At 41.2% G+C, this 22053-nt stretch overlaps 1 protein-coding gene across 6 annotated transcripts in view; it reads left to right on the top strand.

The window, feature by feature from the left end:
* The window catches only part of cdin1 (CDAN1 interacting nuclease 1), a 54393-nt gene that overhangs the window by 1319 nt on the left and 31021 nt on the right, over positions 1 to 22053 (top strand). For 3 of the 6 annotated variants that reach the window (XM_031847059.1, XM_031847063.1, XM_031847058.1), the window contains 6 exons: positions 8542 to 8587; positions 9554 to 9618; positions 10441 to 10501; positions 13509 to 13581; positions 20977 to 21056; positions 21427 to 21476. In XM_031847059.1, coding sequence (XP_031702919.1) covers positions 8542 to 8587; positions 9554 to 9618; positions 10441 to 10501; positions 13509 to 13581; positions 20977 to 21056; positions 21427 to 21476 — 375 coding nt within the window. Of the gene's footprint in view, positions 1 to 4294; positions 6724 to 8541; positions 8588 to 9553; positions 9619 to 10440; positions 10502 to 13508; positions 13582 to 20976; positions 21057 to 21426; positions 21477 to 22053 lie in introns of those variants that run through there. The other 3 variants (XM_031847060.1, XM_031847061.1, XM_031847062.1) reach the window with 3 other exon arrangements.

The following is a 22053-nucleotide window of genomic DNA, read 5'->3' as shown; positions in this document are numbered from 1 at the left end:
TCTCTCTCTCTCTCTCTCTCTCTCTCTCTCTCTCCCGGACGTGCTGGCTCTTTTGTTTAGTCTTGCCGGTTATTGTTATCATTTCGTTCACCGTAACCAATCTTGGGGAGGCCCTTGCTCTTTAAGTCCCTGAGTCTCGTCACTGGGCCTGACAGACAGGCACGGCAGCAGTGTTTTCACAGCCTGCGAAATTATTCTGGTTGTCCAATCAGCTGAGCTGGGCTCTGGAGGGTTAGTGATTGGACTGGCAGGAAATCAGGCTCTTAAGACATAACATATCGACTAGGCCATCCATCATCTCTTAGCATGCGCTCAGGCACGGCAGTCAGCCACCCCCGCCCCACACCCCTCCTGTCCCCTTGGACTGTGTGGGAGCCCTGCCACTGCGTAAATATTGGCCAGGCTGAGGTTGGCTGGAGGGGGGGGGGGTTAGGGGTTTGTTGTGGACAAGGCTGCACTCTATCTCTCTGACTATAATACTCGGAGAGATAAAAGAAAGACGGGTATCTGGATATCATTTTACACCGCATGGGTGTATTTCCAAAAGATGCAAGCACTGTTGAGTGTAGACTGTAGATTCATGTGTTGTCTACCAGCATCATGACAGACGCTGTTGTAGATTTTTCAAGGGGAATGTGCCACATTTTTGTTGCAGCGGACTTACCTACTATTTTGTTAAATGCTCATTTTAGCATTAAATATGATTTATTATATTTTGACTTATTTGTTTTTTTTTAATACATTTGTGCCGATAGTATTTAGTTTTTAAAACAGATAATTCGGTATTATGTTATTGACTTTAAGGTAAATCATGTTGTGATGATATCATGGTTCCGTGTTAACATTTCATTCAAATTTGCTGACTAAATTAATGTTTCTTAGCAAGTTGTAATTAAAACATAATACTGAAGTTATTGAAGATTTGCCTGTAATGTGAAACTGGAATATATTTATGCATTATATCATTGTGTTGAACATCATTTTTATAAATGTTTCATGTCCTGACTTACTTTATTAATGTAAAAACAATATATTCTTATTGATATTGTTTTATTTAACTATTAAAGGCCATTTTTATATAAAATAATTATATTTGCATTACAATGATGTCTATCAATATGAATAAGCATTATCCTCAAATCTCTGAATGCTGTATTGAATTCAAACTCATTTCATAATCATTGCGTTTAATTTGGGACTTAAGGGGAGGAAAATTTAAACTTTGAATAAAATGACTGTTAAAGGCCATTTCAAGGTAATTTCCACGGAAAGTCTGTCAGTCTTTCTGTTGTCCTACGAGTATGGGTAGTGGGAGGAGAGAGGGAGTGTCCCATAGACACAGAAAGAGAGAGATGTGACGTGGAGTCCCTCATCTGTAACGGCTGCATAACACAGATGTTGGGAGTCATCTGTCAGCCTGGCCTCTCTTGCCGGGCCCGGGCTGCTCTGGGGGGGAAAGAATTGGACACGGTGCTGTCACTTTTTACCCCCACTCACAATGGAGGGACATGCAAATATCAACCCCCATTCCAGCCCTCTCTTCCTTGCCCTCCTCTTAGCCAGCCGCGGTGTCCTGCCTAGTATCTGGACCGCGGCTAGGCAGGGGGGGGGGGGGGGGGTGGGACGGCTCATCACAGGTCGGTGTGGGGAAAAATGTGACATCAGTCCCATCAGGTCCTTCTCTTGCCACGTATTAGAATTGGAAATGATGGGCTGCTCTCTGAGGCCTTGCCTGGCTTCCCTTGGGTCTAGAGGGGACTCCAGTCCTTCCACCCTTTGTCCCCAGAGAGAGTCTGTGTAGGAAGGGCGAGAAAAAGAGGGAGGGAGTATGAGAGTCCTCTGTGTCCTTCTGTGCTGTATTATGAATGAATTTGGATGTAATGATAACCCCCCCCCCCCCGCCTCTTTAAAATGCCATTCAGGCTCACTCCTCATATGGCTTTCACAGTCATGACAGTAGGAGGGGGTGCAGGAAGGGGGAGATGCCTCTTTTTTGGAAAATGCTTAAAAAGTAAAGTGTGACGCATCCCTCCCCTCTAAACACAGCCCCTCTCTCTCTCTTTTACACACACACACACACACATATACACTGAGCTCCCTGGTGAGGAGTCCCTGAACGTTTTTCGAATCGGGCCCTAATGTGCCGTTTTCATCAGCACTGAGGCGGGCTGCAATATGGTGCTGGGGCTCGCTCTGGGAATATGAATGTTGATTAAGCATGCGTTCAGCCTTTTGAAATTCTGAAGAAGTGTCAGAATAATGGATGTTGAGCAAATGTCAAGCATTTGTTAATTTCTCTGTTATTTGGGGTTTATCTAGCATGATCTTTGGAAGGAAAGCGTGGGACAGGGTTGTTGTGGCATGTGCCATTGATATGGTGATTTCTTGGCTACAGACACTTTGTTTTTGATGGTAATATCTAGACCCGGGACGAAGCTTAGGGACTAGCTCATTGATTATTTATTGTGGCTGTAGTGTTTATCTCTTTTTTCTTTTTACATGCCGGATGAAGTTTAGGATTTGATAACAGGCACAATGCATTAAACTGGCAAGCTCTTTATACATTTAGTTAACTTCATAGCTCCATAACTCAAAAAAAGACTTGACAGTTATGACTGTTTTTAGTTGACTTTTCAGCTAAATCTGTGTATTTTTAAAAATACTTTTATATCAAACTATATTTTACAGTGTAGGGCAGAGTTTTGGGAATTAATTTACAGTTATTTTTATGTTAAACATGTATCTTTTTAAGACTCACACCCCCCCAATCAATTGTTTCAGAAGATTAGTAATATTGTTCTATAACTTCATCAGAAAATTGCAATTCAGATAATGCATTAGTCTCAATCAAACAGCAGAATTATCTACATTAACCACGATTATTGTTATACTGGCCCACTTAATAACCTGAAAATTAAAGACAAACAAATGCTTTTTAAAAAGGTGAGAGGGCATCTAAAGACGTAATCATACTGCCGAAGTTTGGAATATATAAAACTATAAACAGTGCTGGTGCCAGTTGGAGTGTTGCTACATTTAACTGTGATCGCCGCCATCGTCTCTGTGGAATCAACAAAGTTGCTCTGTTGTAGCTCTTGTGAAGGTAGAATACGCCAGCTTTTTTTGTAGCCTGGAAGTGGCAATGACATTACCCAGAGACTGATCTAGTGTAGAGCCTGTGGGGGCGCAGCCCCGACGGCCTCCGGTGCACGGCCTCACACTTCTGGTCGCCCATATTGAGCAAAACGCAAACTGGCAGTTGAAGCTTAGGGGTACAACCCTTGAGGGCTGAGAGGATAGCAAACTAATTCCACAGCTTTATGTGGTTAGATGAGCATTGGAAGAGTGAAGGGATGAATGAAGTGTAAGCAGAGAAGAGAGATGTGGAAAGAAGAGAAGCTGTGCTGAGTTTACAACTTCGTGGCAAGCTAAGGAGTTCATGAATAATAGATGCAATCAATTACTTGATTAGGAAGCCCAGGAATGACTACTTTCTCTTCATATCTTAGGGACGTTGTCCAAGCACACTAGTCTATACAGTAGATTGTAAAGCCTTTTCGGCTCATTGGGCTAAAAAAACACCGAGGTAAGCAGCCTGTTGTTTAAGTAAGCGATTGTAAGGGACACTATCTTGAAGAATGAAAACTTTTCTTATTGGATTAGTAGAGGCAAATTATTGACACAGGAATATGGTTTATTGTGAGTGAGACCATTACATTGTCCACTGTATTTGTCAGTGTCGCCCCCCCAAAGCCAAACGCACACAGAGGGAAACCTAGAGCATAGAGCAGCACAGTTCAGCTGGGAAGCTATGGTAGACTCTCTTGCCCCAGGTTCTCTTTGCATACTGGGATCAATTGCAAAAGAAGAATGAAACAAATTGCCCAGAATGGTACAAGTTCCCCAGCCACGCTTGGGGGAGTAGGCAATTGGTCAGCATAATGTGTTTCTTTGCCAGACCAGCGGACGCTCGCCACTTGACAGATAACATGGACCCCATTTTCAATTTCCATGAGAATTTGCAGAAGCAACGATGACAATAATTACACTATGACAATGGCAACGCAACATTATAGTTTTAACATGTTCGGTCACACAGAGAGTCGTGAAGACCCCTAGCTTTCAGGAGGAATCACAATTAAGGTGGTGATTGTGGGATCTTTCCCACTCTTTTTGCCACCATTATAAAACAGCTCTGACATCTCAGGGCACCTCAGCAGACAGAAATTTTAAAGATTGTAATAATGTGAAGATGGCTTTATAAGGGTCATATTTTCTGTCCACAGTCTCTCCCCCCCCCCCCCCCCCCCCAGGCTTGTAGGTCTGTGGCCTTCTGCAGAGACAGTCGGAAGGGGGGGGGCACGATCGGTAAATGTAGTAGAATTTACTCAAAGTCAGACTTTTGGTGAATCTTTCTTCAGTTTTGATGAAAATAAAAGTTTAGAAATATAGAGTATACTTTTCATTTCTCATCCTTTACATGCTAACTAACAAAACTATAAAAAAAAAAGAAAATAATTGCTGCAACTACAGTAAATACCATACATGACTGTTGCATTGACTGTAAGAGGAAGAAGGCTTTACAGTTGTTTTGCAGGGGGGGGGGGGAAGTAAAACTAATTTGAACTGTAAACACGTGTGCTCATTGTGCAAGTATTTGTATGAAGCTGCATGACACACTGAGATTTGTGTTTGTTTCTATCTCTTGTCACAATATATCACATTTATACATTAACGCGTAAAGATTTTTTTTCGGTACACATTTGTTTTGTTGCTGATGACGGTAGGCTTAGCTGAGAAACAGATGTTAGCATTTTGCCTATCAGCATGTGTAATTAGCAGCATTTGCATATCCAGAGTGTTTAACCCACATTCAGCTGTTTTTCACTTTATAAAATATTGATCCACAGGAAAGTAAATGCACAATATATTATTGTCAGTAACTTTGCTTTGAATGAAATTATGTATGAATCCCAAGTATGCTAGGGTAGCATTAGCTAATAATTCACGTGATAGAGGTGTGGATAGCAATAGATCCAAGTGTGAAAACTAAGCAATATTACTTTGTAGTGAATCATTTCATCCATGTCATTCCCTTTTTCTTTTTTTTTTTTTTCTTTTTTTTTTTTAAATAGCTTCTTCGCCATTAGTAAAAATATGTGCTACGCCTTAATTAGCCAGTTCCATGCCCTGAAGAGTCACACCATGCAACACTCTCTGCATGCAGATCCACCAAATGCTAAGTACTGTCGCAGCATATGATACCAATGCCATTAGCCAGGTGGCTTTCATTACCTAAATTACAGCTATTGTTTATGATTAATTATTTGTAAATAGGAAGATTTCGAATATAATTGATCGCTTGTATTTCCCCCATCTCCTATTAATTTAGTTGATGGGAATTTCTAGGCTTTTTTGCTACTGCTTTCTCCTATATGCTTAAGACACTGATGCACTGTGAATGCACGAGGAGATTCAAATGTGAATTTGTCGGATTCATAACCAGTAGATAGCCTAACTTAATAGAGCCTAAAGCACTGACCAGACAGGCATACCAGCCCAGTGACAAAGTGAAAGTCCCTAATTGTTTTTAATTTAATCTGCTGCTTTACTATTTTGGGTGCCAGTGCATATTAATGCTCTGTCTTATGTTGTGAGGAAGGGTAATTAGGTTTAGAGTGAATGATTCCCTAACCACTCTTCTGTCTCCCAACCTTCTGTTTCCCCATGTTCTAAATTATATCCAAGAGGGGGAGAATTTTTACATACATGAAGATGTACTGCAGTGTCCCAGACTCTCTGAAATGTTCATTGTTTGCGTTTATAAATTTCAACAATGCAACGCTGGTTTGAAACCAAACTGTCAAACCTCTTTCTAATTCACGATGCACAATGAAGCAGGCAAAGTCATGAGGACAGAGATTGATGAACTCGGTTGTTTACAGAGACGTCTTAAGGATGCGGTAAAAAAAAAAACTGATTTGTCCGTCTATGTGGATATACCGTTAGAGTTCAGGTTCCCCCAGACTATCTCTGAGAAGAAAGTTGTCTGATCTAACAATTATTTTAAATAAATTCATATAAAAGTCTTGTTACCTTGTTGTCTTTTTCTCTACTTTATTTCCGTGTCATATCAAAGCATTAGAAATGTTTCATACAGAAACTAATCCTTCTCATAATCTGCACAAATCTGAATAAAATGCAGCTTTGTTTAAAGCCAGAAAAAAGGCAGAGAGAAATAAATCTGGTTTTGGAATAGTTTTTTGTATCAGTTAATTTATATGTATAGCCAGTGAAAGAGGGCCGAGTCCCTCTAATGCTGGTATTATGAGGCAAGGTGTTGGATGTGTTACAGCTACCGTGCAGCAGGCAGATCAGATCCCCATTGTAAGACTGCACATGGCTCCATATTTTAGCATGAAGTGAGCATACTGTGCCCAGGAGAGCACAGATTGGATATACATTAATGTAAAGTCTGCAATAACTTACTATGAATGTCTACTAAATGGCAAAAAGGCCATTATACAATATGAGCGCAGTGTAAAATTCTTGGTTTTGTTCCAGGTATCTGCCCTCATCTCTTTACATTGCTCCATACCTTTTTTTTTTCTTTTTTTTTTATCTCTTTCAAATCTTAATATTTGTTCTCGTTTCAGGACTCGAGTCATTTTCAGCGTTTATGATGTTTTTGTCCAGTTTTGATGTCGGCAGAAACGGATTGAGGTAACGAAGAAAAAACTAAACTCGCCTAAAGTTTGTAGTGTTTTTGAAACGGATATGTTTTCCCAGATATTTAGAGCAGTTTATGTCCCTTTAAAGTTAACAGGGTATAGATTTAGCAATTAGGCAGTAATCATGCTTATTACAGAGAGTAATCCATTTAAAACCTAACAGATGTCTGTTCCTATAGGGGGATCGGCATGGTCCCATGCCAACAATAAGGCCTTAATGTTGTTGAAATGCTCAGGTGCAAGGTTGAAGTGTGGAAGAATTTTTTTTTCCTCCTTTAAGTGTCCACATGTTGACAGTTGACCACTTAATGGCCCACTTAATTGCAGTGGCCCCTATGTCCCCAAGCATCATTGTAAATGAATGCTGAGGTAGCAATGTTTTCTGAGAGTTCCCCCTCTTCTCTTTTACTTCAAACATTTGTTCATTCACTCTTTGACAAGACTCGAGACAACACTCATCTGTGTGATGGGTCGAGCCCCAGAGAGTTTGCATAGTTGAGAATTAGCTGTTCTCCAGCCAGAGCAGTAAAACTCTTTAGAAAGTGGCATCTGGAGAACCCAATATGACGTCTTTGGTGGGGCAAGTCATTAAAACTGCTAAAGTATTCCAGTGGTTGACATGTTTTTATTAAGATATGGTCACAGACTGAGACTCCAGACAGAAACCAATGTTTGAGATTCCTTTGGCTTTGTTTACATGTCAAGTAGTTATTTCATGGTTTGTAGTGATTGATGTTGAAAGCCAATGTGGACTCAATATTTCAATGCAGATTGGAAGCTTCAGTATTTACATACCATTCTCACATGACTTGTAACGAAAAGTCCCATTACATTTAACAATCAAGTGTATTGAGAGCAGTATATGGAGACACAACACTACTGAAGACCATCGCAGAGCAGTTTGTGTCTGCATGTGTTCACGCTTACTGTATTGGTGTTTTAATGATATGCAGGGTAGAGGTATGTATTATCCAATTACAATAATAACTGTCACCGCTTTGAATATCTTCAACCCAAAAGGATGCTGTGGGGGTTGGAGAGGCGTATCGAAGGGGCTGTGAGTCCTTGTTGGAGCAGCCTGTTTTCCAGGTTTGCCTCTCTCTGCCAGGTGTTTGACATTGACTAGAGCTGGTGATGAATGTAACTTATGGCAACCCATGGAATTGACCGACTCCTGGGAGTCCAAGCTTCCTGGAGTGAAAGTTTCCATTTTCAAAGCCCATCAGTTGCAGTGGGATTGCTTCACAATGGTCCATATGCCAGCTCTGACAGTGGAGCTGCAAAACTTTCTCCTATCTGTGTATTGCACCACTCGCACAAACAAATACACACTCTCAAAGTGGTCAACCGCATTGCAAAAGAGACATCGACCAAACAAGGGAGTGTTATTGCCAGTGAAGGCTGTCTTTCTCTGGCCTTTAATCCATTCAATCGTTTGCATGAATGTCATTAATTTCCCTCCAATTTATGCCATATTTGGTTTTGACTGAAGAAACTGCACTTTACTGAAGAACAATTTAGCTTTCAGTACTCTTACTGTAGAGAAGGGGGGAGGGGGAAGACGGTATGTATAAATGAGTGAAAGTAGATCTCTCATACAACACTCAGCCTCCCCCTTTCTCCCACCCCCACACCATCGTGGCAGAAATCTTTTGTCAGAGGTGTTCATCTGGAACAACTTTGCCACACTTGTTTTCATGTTCTTTTAGATTACAGTGCAGCTGGCCCCATCTTTGAAGCTCCCCCTCTCCCTTTGTCTCTGTGCAATGCACTCTGGTAATTAACTTTGTCCTTCTTTTATTTGTTCCAGTCACTCGCAGTCCACTCTTCTGAGCATCTTCTCCCTGGAGTACCAGGTTAGAAGTTTTCTTCCTTTGTGAGCCCTGACAGGTGCCTAATTGAATGATGAATGTCCCTTTATTTCTTTGTAATTGAACTGCCAGCTCACTGATTGGTTTGGAGGATGCCCCCCTACCATACCCCCGTTTATTCCAGCTCCACCCCCCCACCTCCACTCCTCCTTCTCCTCACGTTCACGTTGAGGGGCCTTTGCCTGCCTGAGCCTCAGTGGATGTCTGCCAAGCCTTCCCATCCATCTGTCTAATAACATCTAGCCCCTGCTTATTTGGTGGACCTGTAATAAATTATGCTAAACCATTATTATTCTGACAATAATAATTTCTCCGTGTAGTGCGGCTGCGTGTGCTAAATGTTTGCTGACTCGCACTGTCACTGCTGCTTTCCACGGCTGACAGCGGATGATGATAAATGGCCGCTGCCGCCAGTGGCAGAAGGCAGCACAGGCAGAAAATGGAGTCATTTATCATCCCCCTGACAGGTGTCAGTCACACTGCCTGTCTCTGTGGAATTACATTTTCTGTGTGTAGTAGTTTTTAAATAAGTCGTTTTTTAACCAATGCGCTTCCTCTTTTATCCCTTGTCCTCCTCGCGGGAGATGGCAATTGAATTGCATGGAAATGTCCGGGTTGCATGGAATGTGGAATAGGGTCATTGTTTGATCGAAAAAGGGGAAATGAATACATGGTTTGAGTGAGGCGGGTAGAAGGGGATGGGGGGTTCGAACAAGGTTGTCTTGACACACTTTGACCCCCAGCAAACTTATTGAAATTAAATAACTGTGACCCGAGATCTTTTGCGCTTGTTCATATACAATAGAGCATGAAAGAGGAGTCAAAGCTGAACCAGTCTGCATTTTATTTTGTAGGCTGGAGTTGTTGCCTCCTAACAATGGAATTGTATGGAAATAAACTTTATTATTTGTATTATTATTATTACCTTATTGTTCCATTTCTTTTTGAAAGAAACGAACCAAAAGAACAATTTCAAGACACCATGCACCAGACGTTATTGAAAGACACTACCAAAGGTACTGTATTACTTTCTATTGTATTATTTTAGCACTCTCTCTCTTTGTCTTCCATTCATCACTATTTTTCTCTTTCACTCTTATTTTTCATCTGTCTCCCACACTCTTGTGTGCTCTCTTTGTCTCACCCGTTCTGTGACTGTGGAAGGGACTGGCCAAAGTCATGGAGTAGGTGGGCCACCATGACAGATATAATCTCCCCCAAACAAATCACCACCCTCAGGATTCATTCCAGACCTCCACTTGCACCTGCTAAGCTAAAGCTCTGTTCTCCATGTCAAATTGAAAGCAGGAAAAATAAATATATAACCAGCCGTTGGACATTTGCCTTACACAGGCTTATGATGGGATGATTATCTGTAATTCAATGAATGCGGATAAATTTAAAAAAGGAAAAACAGGCTGTAGGGGGGGGGAAACCTCTTTGCATATTGCAATTAGCCTTTATCTAGCATATTAGGCCATTGTTCTGGGGAAAACAAGGCTGGATAATGCACTTCTAATCCACTTACAACAACAAACCTCAGAGACGATCTGGGTAAGATCAGAGGGGAGCTGCAGTTGTAGCTGGCGAGGGAAGAAAGGCTTTTTGGGCGGCAGGGGTTAACTAACTATCACTATCATCTGGCTTCAAGGAAATTTGAATCCCTTCAAGCAGTGCTGTTTTAACCGCACCGGGCCTGCCATATGCCACCTAGGGCAAAGTCATCAGGGACATTAGCATGTCTTGGCTAGCCTGGTCTTGTCCCCTCGACCCTTCTGTCTGCCTTTGTGGGCCATTTTTCTTTTCACTGTTGTTTCTTGTTCTTTGTTATAATAAAGGTATCTGAGTGAAGCCAAAGCACATCCCGCTGCTCCTGTCCTGCTGGAATTGGCCAATGAGGTAATGGCATAACCTTTAGTGGGTTTTTTTCTATTTCGTTTCTTATTTTTGAAAAATAAATAAATCGGAGCAATTGATGCCCACTTTTTTTTCTATAAATAGATCAATAGAAATTGGCGGCAGTTTTGGATTTTCTTCCTTGTCTGTTAGTCATTATCAAAATTGGTAAATTGGTCCGCTCCATTATCAATTATTTAATGTAATTAGCCCTCACCTCCATTAAGCAGATGTTAAAATACTTTTTGTGTTTTATTATGTAATTTTCCAAATTGCACTTCAGACAGTTGTCCCAAACTGCGGACAGGTGAGAGCTGGGTCGTTGGTTAATTCTACTCTTCAACACTTGTTTACCTTAGGAGGCCAGTGCAGGATTTGTACTCTGGTTGATGTTGTTGCAAATGATATTCACACATATAAATTATTTGTGAACTTAGTACAAAACTCAAAAAGAAGGTAGTGGGTGGTTCTACTCTTGGCCACTAGTGTCTTGTTACATTCTGTACCTAGTAAGTCAATTATCATTTCAGTTACAATTGCTACTCTCTGAATTATTGGGCTATTTTTTTTGAAGCCAGTGATACTCAATTTTTTTGTCACATTTATTTCTTTATTCAATTATTTCTTTGTCATTTGATCACATTGTTAGTCTTTGTGTTTCCTCATATTCTGGTTGTTAAAAACATGCTGAGTAACATTTTAAAACATACAGATGCAGATTTAAATGTTTATCGGTGCTTACACCAGGCAACGAGATTTGAGGGTTTCTTAATCTAAAATCACAGTAGTTCACATGCATTAGTGGCACCTCAAAGCTAACTGCCATTATTCATTCTCCATTTAATTGACACATGATTTTTTTTTTTCCTCCAAAGGATTAAATTCAGCTCAGAGATAACTGTCTATGAACCATTTAACTGTCATTTTAATATGCTACTTAACATTTAAACCAAGCACTCATGGTCTCCCAGACCGCTAATTGATGTAGTTTCATCCCTTTATGAGACAATATATCTCCAACAGAGGGAAATGATTAACAATGATGAAAACTATTCATGGATTTCTTTTTTTTTTTTTCCCAGAAGTCTCCTATGAATGAGGGTTTCAAACTCGACATTTGCTATTTTTTTTTTTTTTTTTTTTTTTTGCATACTTTATACGAAGCTCTATGTAAAGGTTACCTAAACATACAGGTTTTTATAACAGGTGCAGTTATCCTGTATGTATGTGACACCCATTAGCTTTGGGGGGCTAATAAAACAGGAGATTTACTGAACAATAAATTGTTTTCTGCAGGATTCAAGGTTCTGTGAATCTTAGTCACATGTTAAACTCATGATGTGCCGCAGTCTGACTTAAGGATGTAGATGGACTCATGATTAATATGAAAATTAGGGAGATGCAGGTACCTGAACTAATCAGTTGGTCCTTATTCAGGCTGGGCCAGCGTTCGTAATGTTGCCATTTTTCATGTGTCAGCTCTGGTGCAGGTTACCAGGAATCGGATGCTCTTCTCTCGTTATCCAAAGGTGGTGAATGGAGAGCCGGCCAATAAGGATTGAGAGGAGAGAAGAAAGAGAAAATAAAAAGGGTCGGGGAGAGGAAAGCTGCAAGCTACAAATGCTGAATTTAAAACGATATCAGAGGTCTTAATGCAAATATAAACACTGTGCTCATCCCTTAATTATTATAGACATGTTTGGCCTTTTTAGAAGCCGCTTTATTGCAATATTATGGAGTTGTTAACAAATACTACTGCGGGTAAAAATACATTGTTTAGACAGAAGCCTCTCTGCTCCCAGTGTTACCAGGAAGCATCAGAGAAAAGATGAAACACTCCATTCCCACTACAGGCTGAGGGCAAATTCACTTTTGGTCCCCAATTATGCTAAAAAGAGAAGAAAAAAAAAAACGATCTTCAGCTGCAAGAACGTTTTGTTTCATAACGAGCCGGCTAGGAATCGCTTGTGTTCAAGCAATGTTTTAATTCCTTCCACACTGAAGAGGCTGTGAAATTTAGCAGTGAATGACTTTATGTTTCTCATTATTTTCAGGCAAAATGCACTGCTTTTGAAAATGCATTAGCTCTATACGCTTGGTTTACCTTTTTAAAGAGTTCTGCATAAACCACCTTGAACAATTGGGACCTTTTTATGGATGATGCCTGTTAATTGTACTGAATAATAGAATAAATAATAGCTGTTGGTTTTTCCATTACATACCATTCTTTTCACACTTTCATGGTAATGTAATTTATAATGTATGCATTGTGCTTCTAAGAAGGTAGTCAGAAAAACACCTTCAGTATCCGTCATTAGTGCTCCCTTACCTGTCAGGGCATCTCCCTGCACTCCAAAAAACAACAACATTGCACACCTCGCAAGGTGTCTTTGTGTTCAAAGTGCGCTGCAGTCATAGGTTCTATCCTTCCTATTAAGGGCTGCATTCCCACAGTCCCTCCGGTGTGTCCTGTTGGTTCCTGAAGTTTTGCCTTGCTGATCATCCTATGATTAAAGCGCTCCATTGTCTTTTGCTCGGGCATAGTGTGTGCTGCTTTTTCATACGAGGTGAGAGACTACGCTCGTCGGTTTGACAGAGGCGAAGGCAATTCAGCCTGGGTAGCTTGGCTGTGTAATTGGCGAACTCTTGTTCCTGTGGGAAAGGTTATTGCAGAGCAAACGCTTTCAATGACCAATTTTCACAGGGATTGTCGAAAGTTAGGTCAAGGTTTGGAAACGCAATAATATCATTTAGAGCCATTACGATCATTATTATCTATATGACATCAGCCAAAGGTAGACTGGCCGTGTAAATTCTTCGGCTCTTTGAAATATGTTTGCACTTCCAACTAGATATGTGGGATTTAGTCTGAAGGTTTGTAAATGGAGTAATTCTCCAGAGAGGAATAACATTTCCATTATACTTATGTTTTGAAGTAGCATTAACTCCCCAGATAGCCAGCTTTTTTATTAAGGCAAATTCTCTCTTTTTTTGTTCAATCTATGTAAAGGTGGATCTGTCTCCTGCACTGATGGCTCGTATCATCCTGGACAGGTTCCTTCAGGGCCTGGAGGGTGGAATGCGTGAGTAACACTTTTCCATTTCCCACTCTGTCCTTTCTATCATTCCCCCCCATCAGTCTTAATCGTAGCACTTTGTCTTTTGAATCTCATTTCTGTTTGAGTCCCAATTCCAGTTCTAGCTGCTGTATTTTCAGCCTGTCCGAGCCTAATGAGAGACAGACCACATTTAGTACTAGCTGCATCCCAGGGCACATGACTGGCAATTAAGCACTGGGAGGACCACCCACCTCTCAACTGCAGTGTGGATCAATTCTAGCTCACCTCATCAGTGTTATTTATAACACTGCTGATTTCCTTCCTCACCCTCCTTCATCCCCCAATGCATCCATCTAGCCTCTACTTTCTCTTCTTCCCTCATCCGCTTCTCTTTCTCCGTCCCTGCTCTGGCCTTGGCCTTCAAAAGAAACTGAGTTGAGGAAAAGTGTGGCAGAAAAAGCAAACTATTTCTAGGTAGCGCTGATGGACATGCTGCGGGTGAAGAAAAAAAAATAATTCCAGATGCAAATATTTTTGTTAAACATGTCAAAGACAATTTCCAGATATTGTGTGAGTAAAAATAATCCATGTACATTCTGGTTAATATCTTTTTCTATTTTCCTCTCTAGTAGTTTCTTACGTCATCTTCTGTAATCATTTTTGGCCCCAAAAACTGCCAGTTTTACCTTTTTACATGTGACGTTTGTTCATTCATACAAAAACACAGGAACTCCCAATATCACATGCATACATGATTCCATAACATTTCAATAGGTGTGTGTGTGTGTGTGTGTGTGTGTGTGCAGTAGTCAGTGCTTTGACAGTGAATCGCATGATGTCAAAAAAGACGTGATTCCAATTTAATCAAGAAAGAGATTAAAGTGGATGTGTGTTATTTTCAACTTCGCCACAGCACAGCCATTCGTCAAAGTCAAAGATGTGATTGCTTTGGACCCACCGTTATCCACTGCCTGTCAAAATACTAGTCTGAGCAGCTTGTAGAACAGGGCATTCATCCAGGAGAAGCACTCCGTCTCAGATAATAGCACACTGCGTCCCTCCATCTCCATACAGTGAAAACATCCTATATTATTGCCCAGAATAGATTTGCAGCTGATGAAACTTCCTGGATGATCGTTGTTTAATTTCAAACAAAGAGTGTTGTAACCATGCGGTATCTCAGTGTTTGCAGGCTAGTGAGTAATGTCATGGTCATGGTTCTTCTTCTTGTGGAAAGTGATCCCACGACGCTAGATGACTGTTACAGGATAATCATAGATCCAAATCAGCCTAGCTACGCCTACACGCTGTGAAAAAACACGAGCATTTAGATCGATTAATCTCTACTGTGTCGTTCAGGTAATATAGTTTGACTCCTACCTACTATTTTCAAATGATGATGTCATTATGCTGCTCCTTCCCAATGTTGCCAGCTGTGAAGCCGGTTGCTTTGAGGGTGACTTTTGTTTTGACAGAGCTCCTCTGCACTCTCTCCGTGAACTACTTGGCCTTTTTGCAAATGAATTGCCGTCCACATGGACTGTGCGGTCAAATCGTCCAATCTCCCTGTGTGTGTATTAGACTCCAGTAATGTGTTTCCATTATTAAACAATGCAAGGATAATTGTCTTTGGCTGGCAATTAGCTAACAGGTTGGTTCAGTGCTATTGTCAGGTATATCCGTCATGCCCCCCTCCAGCCCCAGACTGCACTCCAGTGTGCTTGTATGTGTGTGTGTGTATTTGTGTGTTTTTGTCAGACTCCAGAGGGAGGGCGGGCAGGCACATTGCAAAGATCAATAGACTTCTATATAAGGGACATTACCCACAACTGGGTGAGTGGCTTGCCTCTGCCTAGCACCATCGTTTTTTTTATTCCCCTTCTCTGTCTCTTTGCATTTAAGAGACACAGGAATGGGGCCTTTGGGACTGTGGAATATATGTACAATCAGTAGTACTGGATCAATACAGAGTTTTAAATTGTTTTCTGTCCTTTCCTTGTTTTGTTTTGCTTGCTTGTTGTTGCCCCCCCCCCCCCCCCCCCCCCCCACCCACCCACCCACCTCCCACACCCCTGCCCTCCCGTCACACTAGCTACACACACCACCACCACCTTACCTCAACATGACACCACCACCAACAAGCCCCCTCCCCCATCTCCTTGCAGCAAAAGTATTGGAGAGAGCATCAGTCAAGCAGAATGAAAGACTATCTGGTGGCGCTTGTAAATAAATCAATACATTCAAAGCAGTTTTATCACGTATTGAATATGATATCAACATCCATAATGTTCCTTGTCTCATGAAACGGACTGGGCAGCAGGGGAGGAAAGGTCACGTGTGCACTTTTACACCGTTTATATCCACTATTTTCAGGTCACTGAAAGCTGCACTTGATATGATTTTTAGGGGGAAAAAATCCAGCAATCTGAGCCAGTTCAGAGAGCTTCGATGTTTATGCTAGAATTCCTCTCATGGTTTTTGGTTATGGACTAATGTCCCGAACATTAGACATTAGGTGTCAATTAAGTTTATGAGGCACAAGTAAGGCACTGTATGAGCATATTGAATTTGATAATAAAACAGAAACACAACTAAGGTAGTAAAACGTTTTTTTTTATTATTACTGTTAAATCTATCATTATGATCAAATTGTTTTTTAAGCTTTCAGATTGATTCATTATACATTTTTTTTTATTTTTTTGTATACCGCTGTCTTCTTTTTTCTAAAGTATATATCCATCCAACCATTATCTTTAACCGTTTATCCTGTTCAGGGTCGCGGGGGGGCTGGAGCTGAGGCAGGGTGCACCCTGGACAGGTTGCCAGACTATCGCAGGGCTAAAGTATTTGTGATGATAACAAAGTTCAATTAAATTGAACTGATTTTGTTTGTTTAATTTTGTTTAAAAATGATATATGAAAAAAAAACGATACTGATATCACTGGATTGCAAAGTAATAGAAATAATGCCGTAACCAAAATTAATTGTAATGCAACAAAAATTATATTTTAAAACATTTGAAAATGTTTACGCTGACAAGAAAGCTGTTTGACATGGACCGATATCATCAAGTGGATTTAAACCAACGTGTGCACAATGTGTGTCTCAGCCGATAAACACTGTAAATGGTAGTTGTACTGTAAACGGCCTTATTGCCATGTCTGTAGATACTACCTCGTATTGCCTCACATTGGGGGAGCTCCTGCTCTTTCTTTTCCCCCTCCTGCCATCTCTTCATCTTTCTCTCTGTTCCTCCTTTGACAGGAGTTGATGTGCCTCTAGATTTAGACACTTTTTTTGAGGAGGCAATTTTGCTAGCTATTTGACCTTTTCCATTTTCCCAAGGCCCAGCTCCAGATTAGATTGCTGCTCCATGTTTTGTAACTATGTGATTCGACTGCCTTCAAGATTTATTGTCACATTCCTTTACAGAAGCCTTGTGCGCAAGGTTATAAATGTCCCGTGTTTGATGTTAACACTGTGAGAATGTTAGTGTCTACTATGATCCTTTGGTTCCTTGACAGAATTCATAATAGCTTCAGTGTTTTGCAGATCAGACGTGTAGATAACTGAATATTGTATTATGTTCTATCCAGTAAAATCTCAACTTTCGTATCCACTATGGTTGTAATGGTTCCTCCTCTCTTGTCTTCAAGTGCTCCTCTCTTCTCTCACCTCTCCGCTATGGTGGAGCTGGTGTGTATATGCAGCTCTTTCTTTTTTCAAATAAGGAGCGCAAGGGCCACTTCATTAGCAAAAAGGGAGGGAGTAAGGAGGCAAAGGCAGGATGAGTGTTTCTGTGCGTGTGTGTGTATGTATGCAAGGGGTGGGTGCAAGGGAGGTAAGCAGCAGCGTGGCACTTCACTTGACAAGTATACTAATTACTCCTTTTCAGCAGAGAAGCTCCAGTCAGCCTCTGCCACAGTCTAATGGCCTGACCTAGGAAGCCTCTCTCCATAGCAGAGCCTCCCCAGATCTACTATTACTCCTGCTACACACACACACACACACACACACACACACACACACACACACCGGAATGTAGAGTCTCATCTCACCGCTATCAGGGAGAATCAGGTGGAAGCAGATCAGTTCTGCCCCAGTAACCTCTTCAGGGACTGAGCTCCTCCTGCACAGGAGATACCACCTCATATCATCAACTAGCACCTACACACCACCACAGATATTTAAAAAAAAAAAAAAAGCACACATTTTTCCCCTTCTTCTCATCTCTCACTCTCTCTCTCTCTTTCTCATCTTCTGTTTTTTTTTTCAATACGGGAGGATAAATTTAAAAGGAGTAAATTGGAAAATCAAATGAGGGCTTTAGGCAGCCGCAGAGATTTGCAGAGCTGTCCGCCAGCGTCGCAGAGCCTCATCCATCATGTCCCACAAGTAGTCAATTCCTCGAGTATCTGTAAATGTTTTCAGATATTAGCCAATTTATATGCTCCGAGATTCATCATGGAAAATCAGCTTTAGCGGCGCACATTATCAGGACCTGTCTCCCCCTTGCTCCATGAAGTTTGATGAACGAGTGCTCCTCCACAGCTCAATGGCTTGTGCATGGGGAGTGTGGGGGGGGGGGGTATATAGAGGAAATGGATATGCCCCCCCCCACCCCACCCGTGGAAAAAAAGTGGGGTTTTTAATTAATAAACAAACTTGCTCATCAGTGTCAGGGGCAATAACAATCGTCATCCATTATTGTTTATTACGGTCCTCCCTCAACAAATGTTGCTGTCTAATGAGGTTCCTCAACATTTTTTTGTGGTTTGAGATAATGACTTTTACACCCTCGTGGAGAAGGGAAGAGTAGTTACAAATGACACAAGTATGCAATAAGTAAAAATGGCAAGTTTATGTTGCCGTTACCTTGCTTTATGTAGTTTATCTTGTTTTGGAGTTGCATATGAAAACAGGCTTGTGATTTGTTTACACTGGTTGTTTTCTTTAGCAAATCCCAATGGAGGCGTAGCGTTTCACATCTATTATTCTCCTTTTCGCTGTTCTTCTCTGTTCAGATGTTGACGGTGTGATATAGTGCCTTAGTCAGAATTTATACCAACATGGGACAATTACAGTAAATTTGGTGAATGTTTACAAGGTGCAGTCGTGCTGCAGGGCTTTGTTCTCTGTGTCTGGTGTTCTTCAGATTATGCTTTTTATTTTCCTGCACATGTTTTATGTGTGCGTCTGTGTGTGCCTTGAGTCTGTGTATTTAAAGAGTGTGTGTGTGTGTGTGTGTGTGTGTGTGTGTGTGTGTGTGTGTGTGGCAGATAGGAGCTCAGGGTGTCATAGAGGAGTGCTGCCGTGCAAGGCGGGGGCGTCTTTAATAAATGTATGCTGATGTTGGAGGCTGCAGCGATGCGAGGGATGCAAGAGCCCTGTTGTTATTTACTGCTGTGTTTGTGCACGGCAGCGAATCCCGGGCCTGCAAATGGCATTACAGCCCTGTGATGAATGAGCATTAGGGTAAACTCATTTTAAAAGCATCCTGATTTATTAGCACCCTGGCCTTCCATTTTCATCAGGTCAATGCTTGGCTGAAATTCCACAATGTCAGCGCCAAGGTCACCTCTTTATGGCTATTTTTAACCCCATCGCTCAAAAAGAACAGGAGGAAGGGATCCTATCACTTATTATGGCCATCTACCAAAAATGTCAAACCGCTGGAGAGACACGGAGAGAGAGAGGGGCAGAGAAGCCTGGGCCTGGAAGTGTTTGTTTGTGTGTGTTATGTGAGAGACCAAAATGTGGTGGTGGTCAACCCCCAATTATGAGCGCTAGTAAGACAAGAGCTTTAATGGCTGCCGTTTGCCTTCGGGGAGGTTTATTACACACTACTGTTTTGCAGAAGCAGCGTCAAATCTATAAAAGGACCATTAGGAAGAGGGAAAAAATCAATCAAAATGCCATTAAAGTGGAATAAGTTGCCAATATTGCTGATGTGGTTGCAGTTCCTTTGATTTTCCTTCAGATTATTAGGCACAGTCGAGTAGTGACTTTGTTAAGGGAAACCAGTGTTGTTGGGGAGTAATATGTCTCCTGGCTTCATAAAGTTTGCTGCCTCATATTTCCTCCTTTATTGATTATCCATTATCATTTGTCATGAGGTGTCCTAACTCAAGGGGAAAATATAACCCTCTTTCTTCTCCGCTGCCTGCACTGCACAGGAGCCTGGTATGGATCTGCGTGTGAAGGTACCAATCTCTGAGAAAAATGAGCAAAGAAATAAAGCACCGCGCTGTGCCTTGCAGCTCTAAGAGGGAGTGTGAGGTTATGGGGTGGGGTGGGCTGGGGGGGGGGAGTACCGTGGCTGGGAGAGACTGAAACAGGAAAAAAAAAAAAAAAAGGAGGAGAGGTGGCAGAGAAAGATGGGAGACAAAGAAAAATAAACAGAAAGAGAGTAGGGAGCACTGAATGTGCTTTGTTCTTCTTCAACACTCCTCCCTCTTTATTTCATCATTTAAGGTAGATGAGGGATCACGGCACTGCTCGTCCACTCAGGGAGTGATGTCTATGAGAGAAATGCAAAGGGAAAGACGACTGAGAAGAAAGGTCTTAAGGGTTTCCAAATGCATTTCTATTAATGAAATGAATTGAAGAAACACTCAATGATCCAATCAGTGTTTGTAAATGTACACCCGAGTCTTTTCCAATTAATTCCTTTTTCATTTAGGGGTTTTTCAATCTCTGTTTTTATCCATTTTCTATAAATCTCCACATAAACTGACTTGTTTTTAACAGTTCTATACGGTGCACAGTTTATTAGATGAGCTCGGAGATCTCTGTGCAGTGTTGGTACAGGCACCATTCATGCCTGAAATGTGAATAGAAACATTCCTTGTATTGTCTGCAATGCTGCAAGTCTGTCAGGACCATGTATCACTAAAATGGCGTGCCTCAACCATTTCGTCACACAATGATACAATCCATTTAATCCAAATCTTTTTAAGAAATGATTTAAGGATTTTTTTTTTTTTGCTGTTGCACTACCAGCGAATCAATCCGGCAGGCTTTCCTCTCTGATTTATAATGTTAGTAGAGCAAGAATGAGGATGAGAGATGCAGAATAGTCAGCGTTCATAGCATAGATAAACTACATGGGGCTCCTGTGCTCTGGACTGAAACATTTATCTATAGAAAATCTGTATAGACACCAAGCAGCCATCTAATGGACTAGTGTGGAAATACTGCACTAACAGTGGCGTGGTGAATTACAGCGTGTCAAGCCTGTCTTTCCTCTGTATATTATCACCGTTTGCTCTCAATTCAATGCAGCAATTACAATATCATTTTTTTTTTTTTACATTTATTTGTTACACAAGCTACAATGTTCTACGTGAGTTGTGTGTAAATATTAATATATTTTTGTAATTGTTTCTCTCCCTCTCTTGCCTTCGTGTTGTTCTCAGCCTCTAAAACCGTCCTCAGCGGCATGCTCAAGGAGCCGACGTTGATTCCAGACCAAATTTTGGCCAAAAACATCTACCAGGTAAGTGTTAACGTTTAAATTGAAACAAGAAATCATTTAAATTGTTTTGTGTCATGGAGTGATTTTTAATTACTTCAAATCAATTTTTATAACATTTTATTAAGTTTGCTGCCCTTTTCCATGTAACTAATCCCCTCGCTTAGGTACAGTGACTTTTTAGGTGTTATTGAACCACCTGGCTGACAGACGGCATCAGCCGCTCATGTTTGCTGATGAGGTCACGTGAGAGCCGGCGGTCATGCCTGCCAATCTGCCAGCATCTCCTGTGTTTTTCTCCTTTCCCGGCACTGTATGGGCTTCCTTCCTTCACCTCCCTTCCACCCACCCACTCTTTTTCGCACGCCATAATATTTCTTCCCCCTCTTTTCAGTGCACAATAAATGACTGCTGTTATGGACCGCTGGTAGACTGCATCAAACAGTATCCTATCCCATAAAATTTTAAGCCTGAAATTGACGAGGAGCTATTGAAGGGGATGAGATGTGTCTGGCTTCACCTGACATAAAAGTTCTGCTTCACAGAGGAAGTGTTTCATCCTGCCCACAATCACCGGTACAGCGGCTGGAAGGCGATGGAGGGAAGAGAAGGAGGAGATGATTGGCTGATCTGAATGCATCTCTATGTGCACACAGTGGATCAGACCCAATGTTCTATAATACAAGAACAAAAAGAAGATCATTCATAAGCCTTAATGTTTTCTTTTATTTGGTATTTTAGTTAACCCAGATGATTTGTTATTTTACTTTAATAAAAATTTAAAAAAGCATGTTACATGCTGATTTTTTTTTTAAGTCCTTTTTAATTAAATTTAGTTCTGATCATTCTTATGCTGTTCAGCACCATGGAGAGTTCTGGGCACACAGTCTAATTTGAACTATTAATTTTGAGTTTTGTTTAGTTTTTTGCACTCTATAGTTCCTTCCCTTTCTTTGCCCAACTATAAATACCCCTCCTTATCTAACAGGGGCTTGGCCTTAACTATAGGGGCAGAATTGGA

Source organism: Anarrhichthys ocellatus, unplaced genomic scaffold (genome assembly GCF_004355925.1).
Source record: "Anarrhichthys ocellatus isolate YVR2014 unplaced genomic scaffold, GSC_Weel_1.0 scaffold7, whole genome shotgun sequence".
NCBI lineage: Eukaryota > Metazoa > Chordata > Actinopteri > Perciformes > Anarhichadidae > Anarrhichthys > Anarrhichthys ocellatus.
Note: the sequence above shows the minus strand (reverse complement) of the source record. Positions and strands in the feature narration are given on the sequence as shown.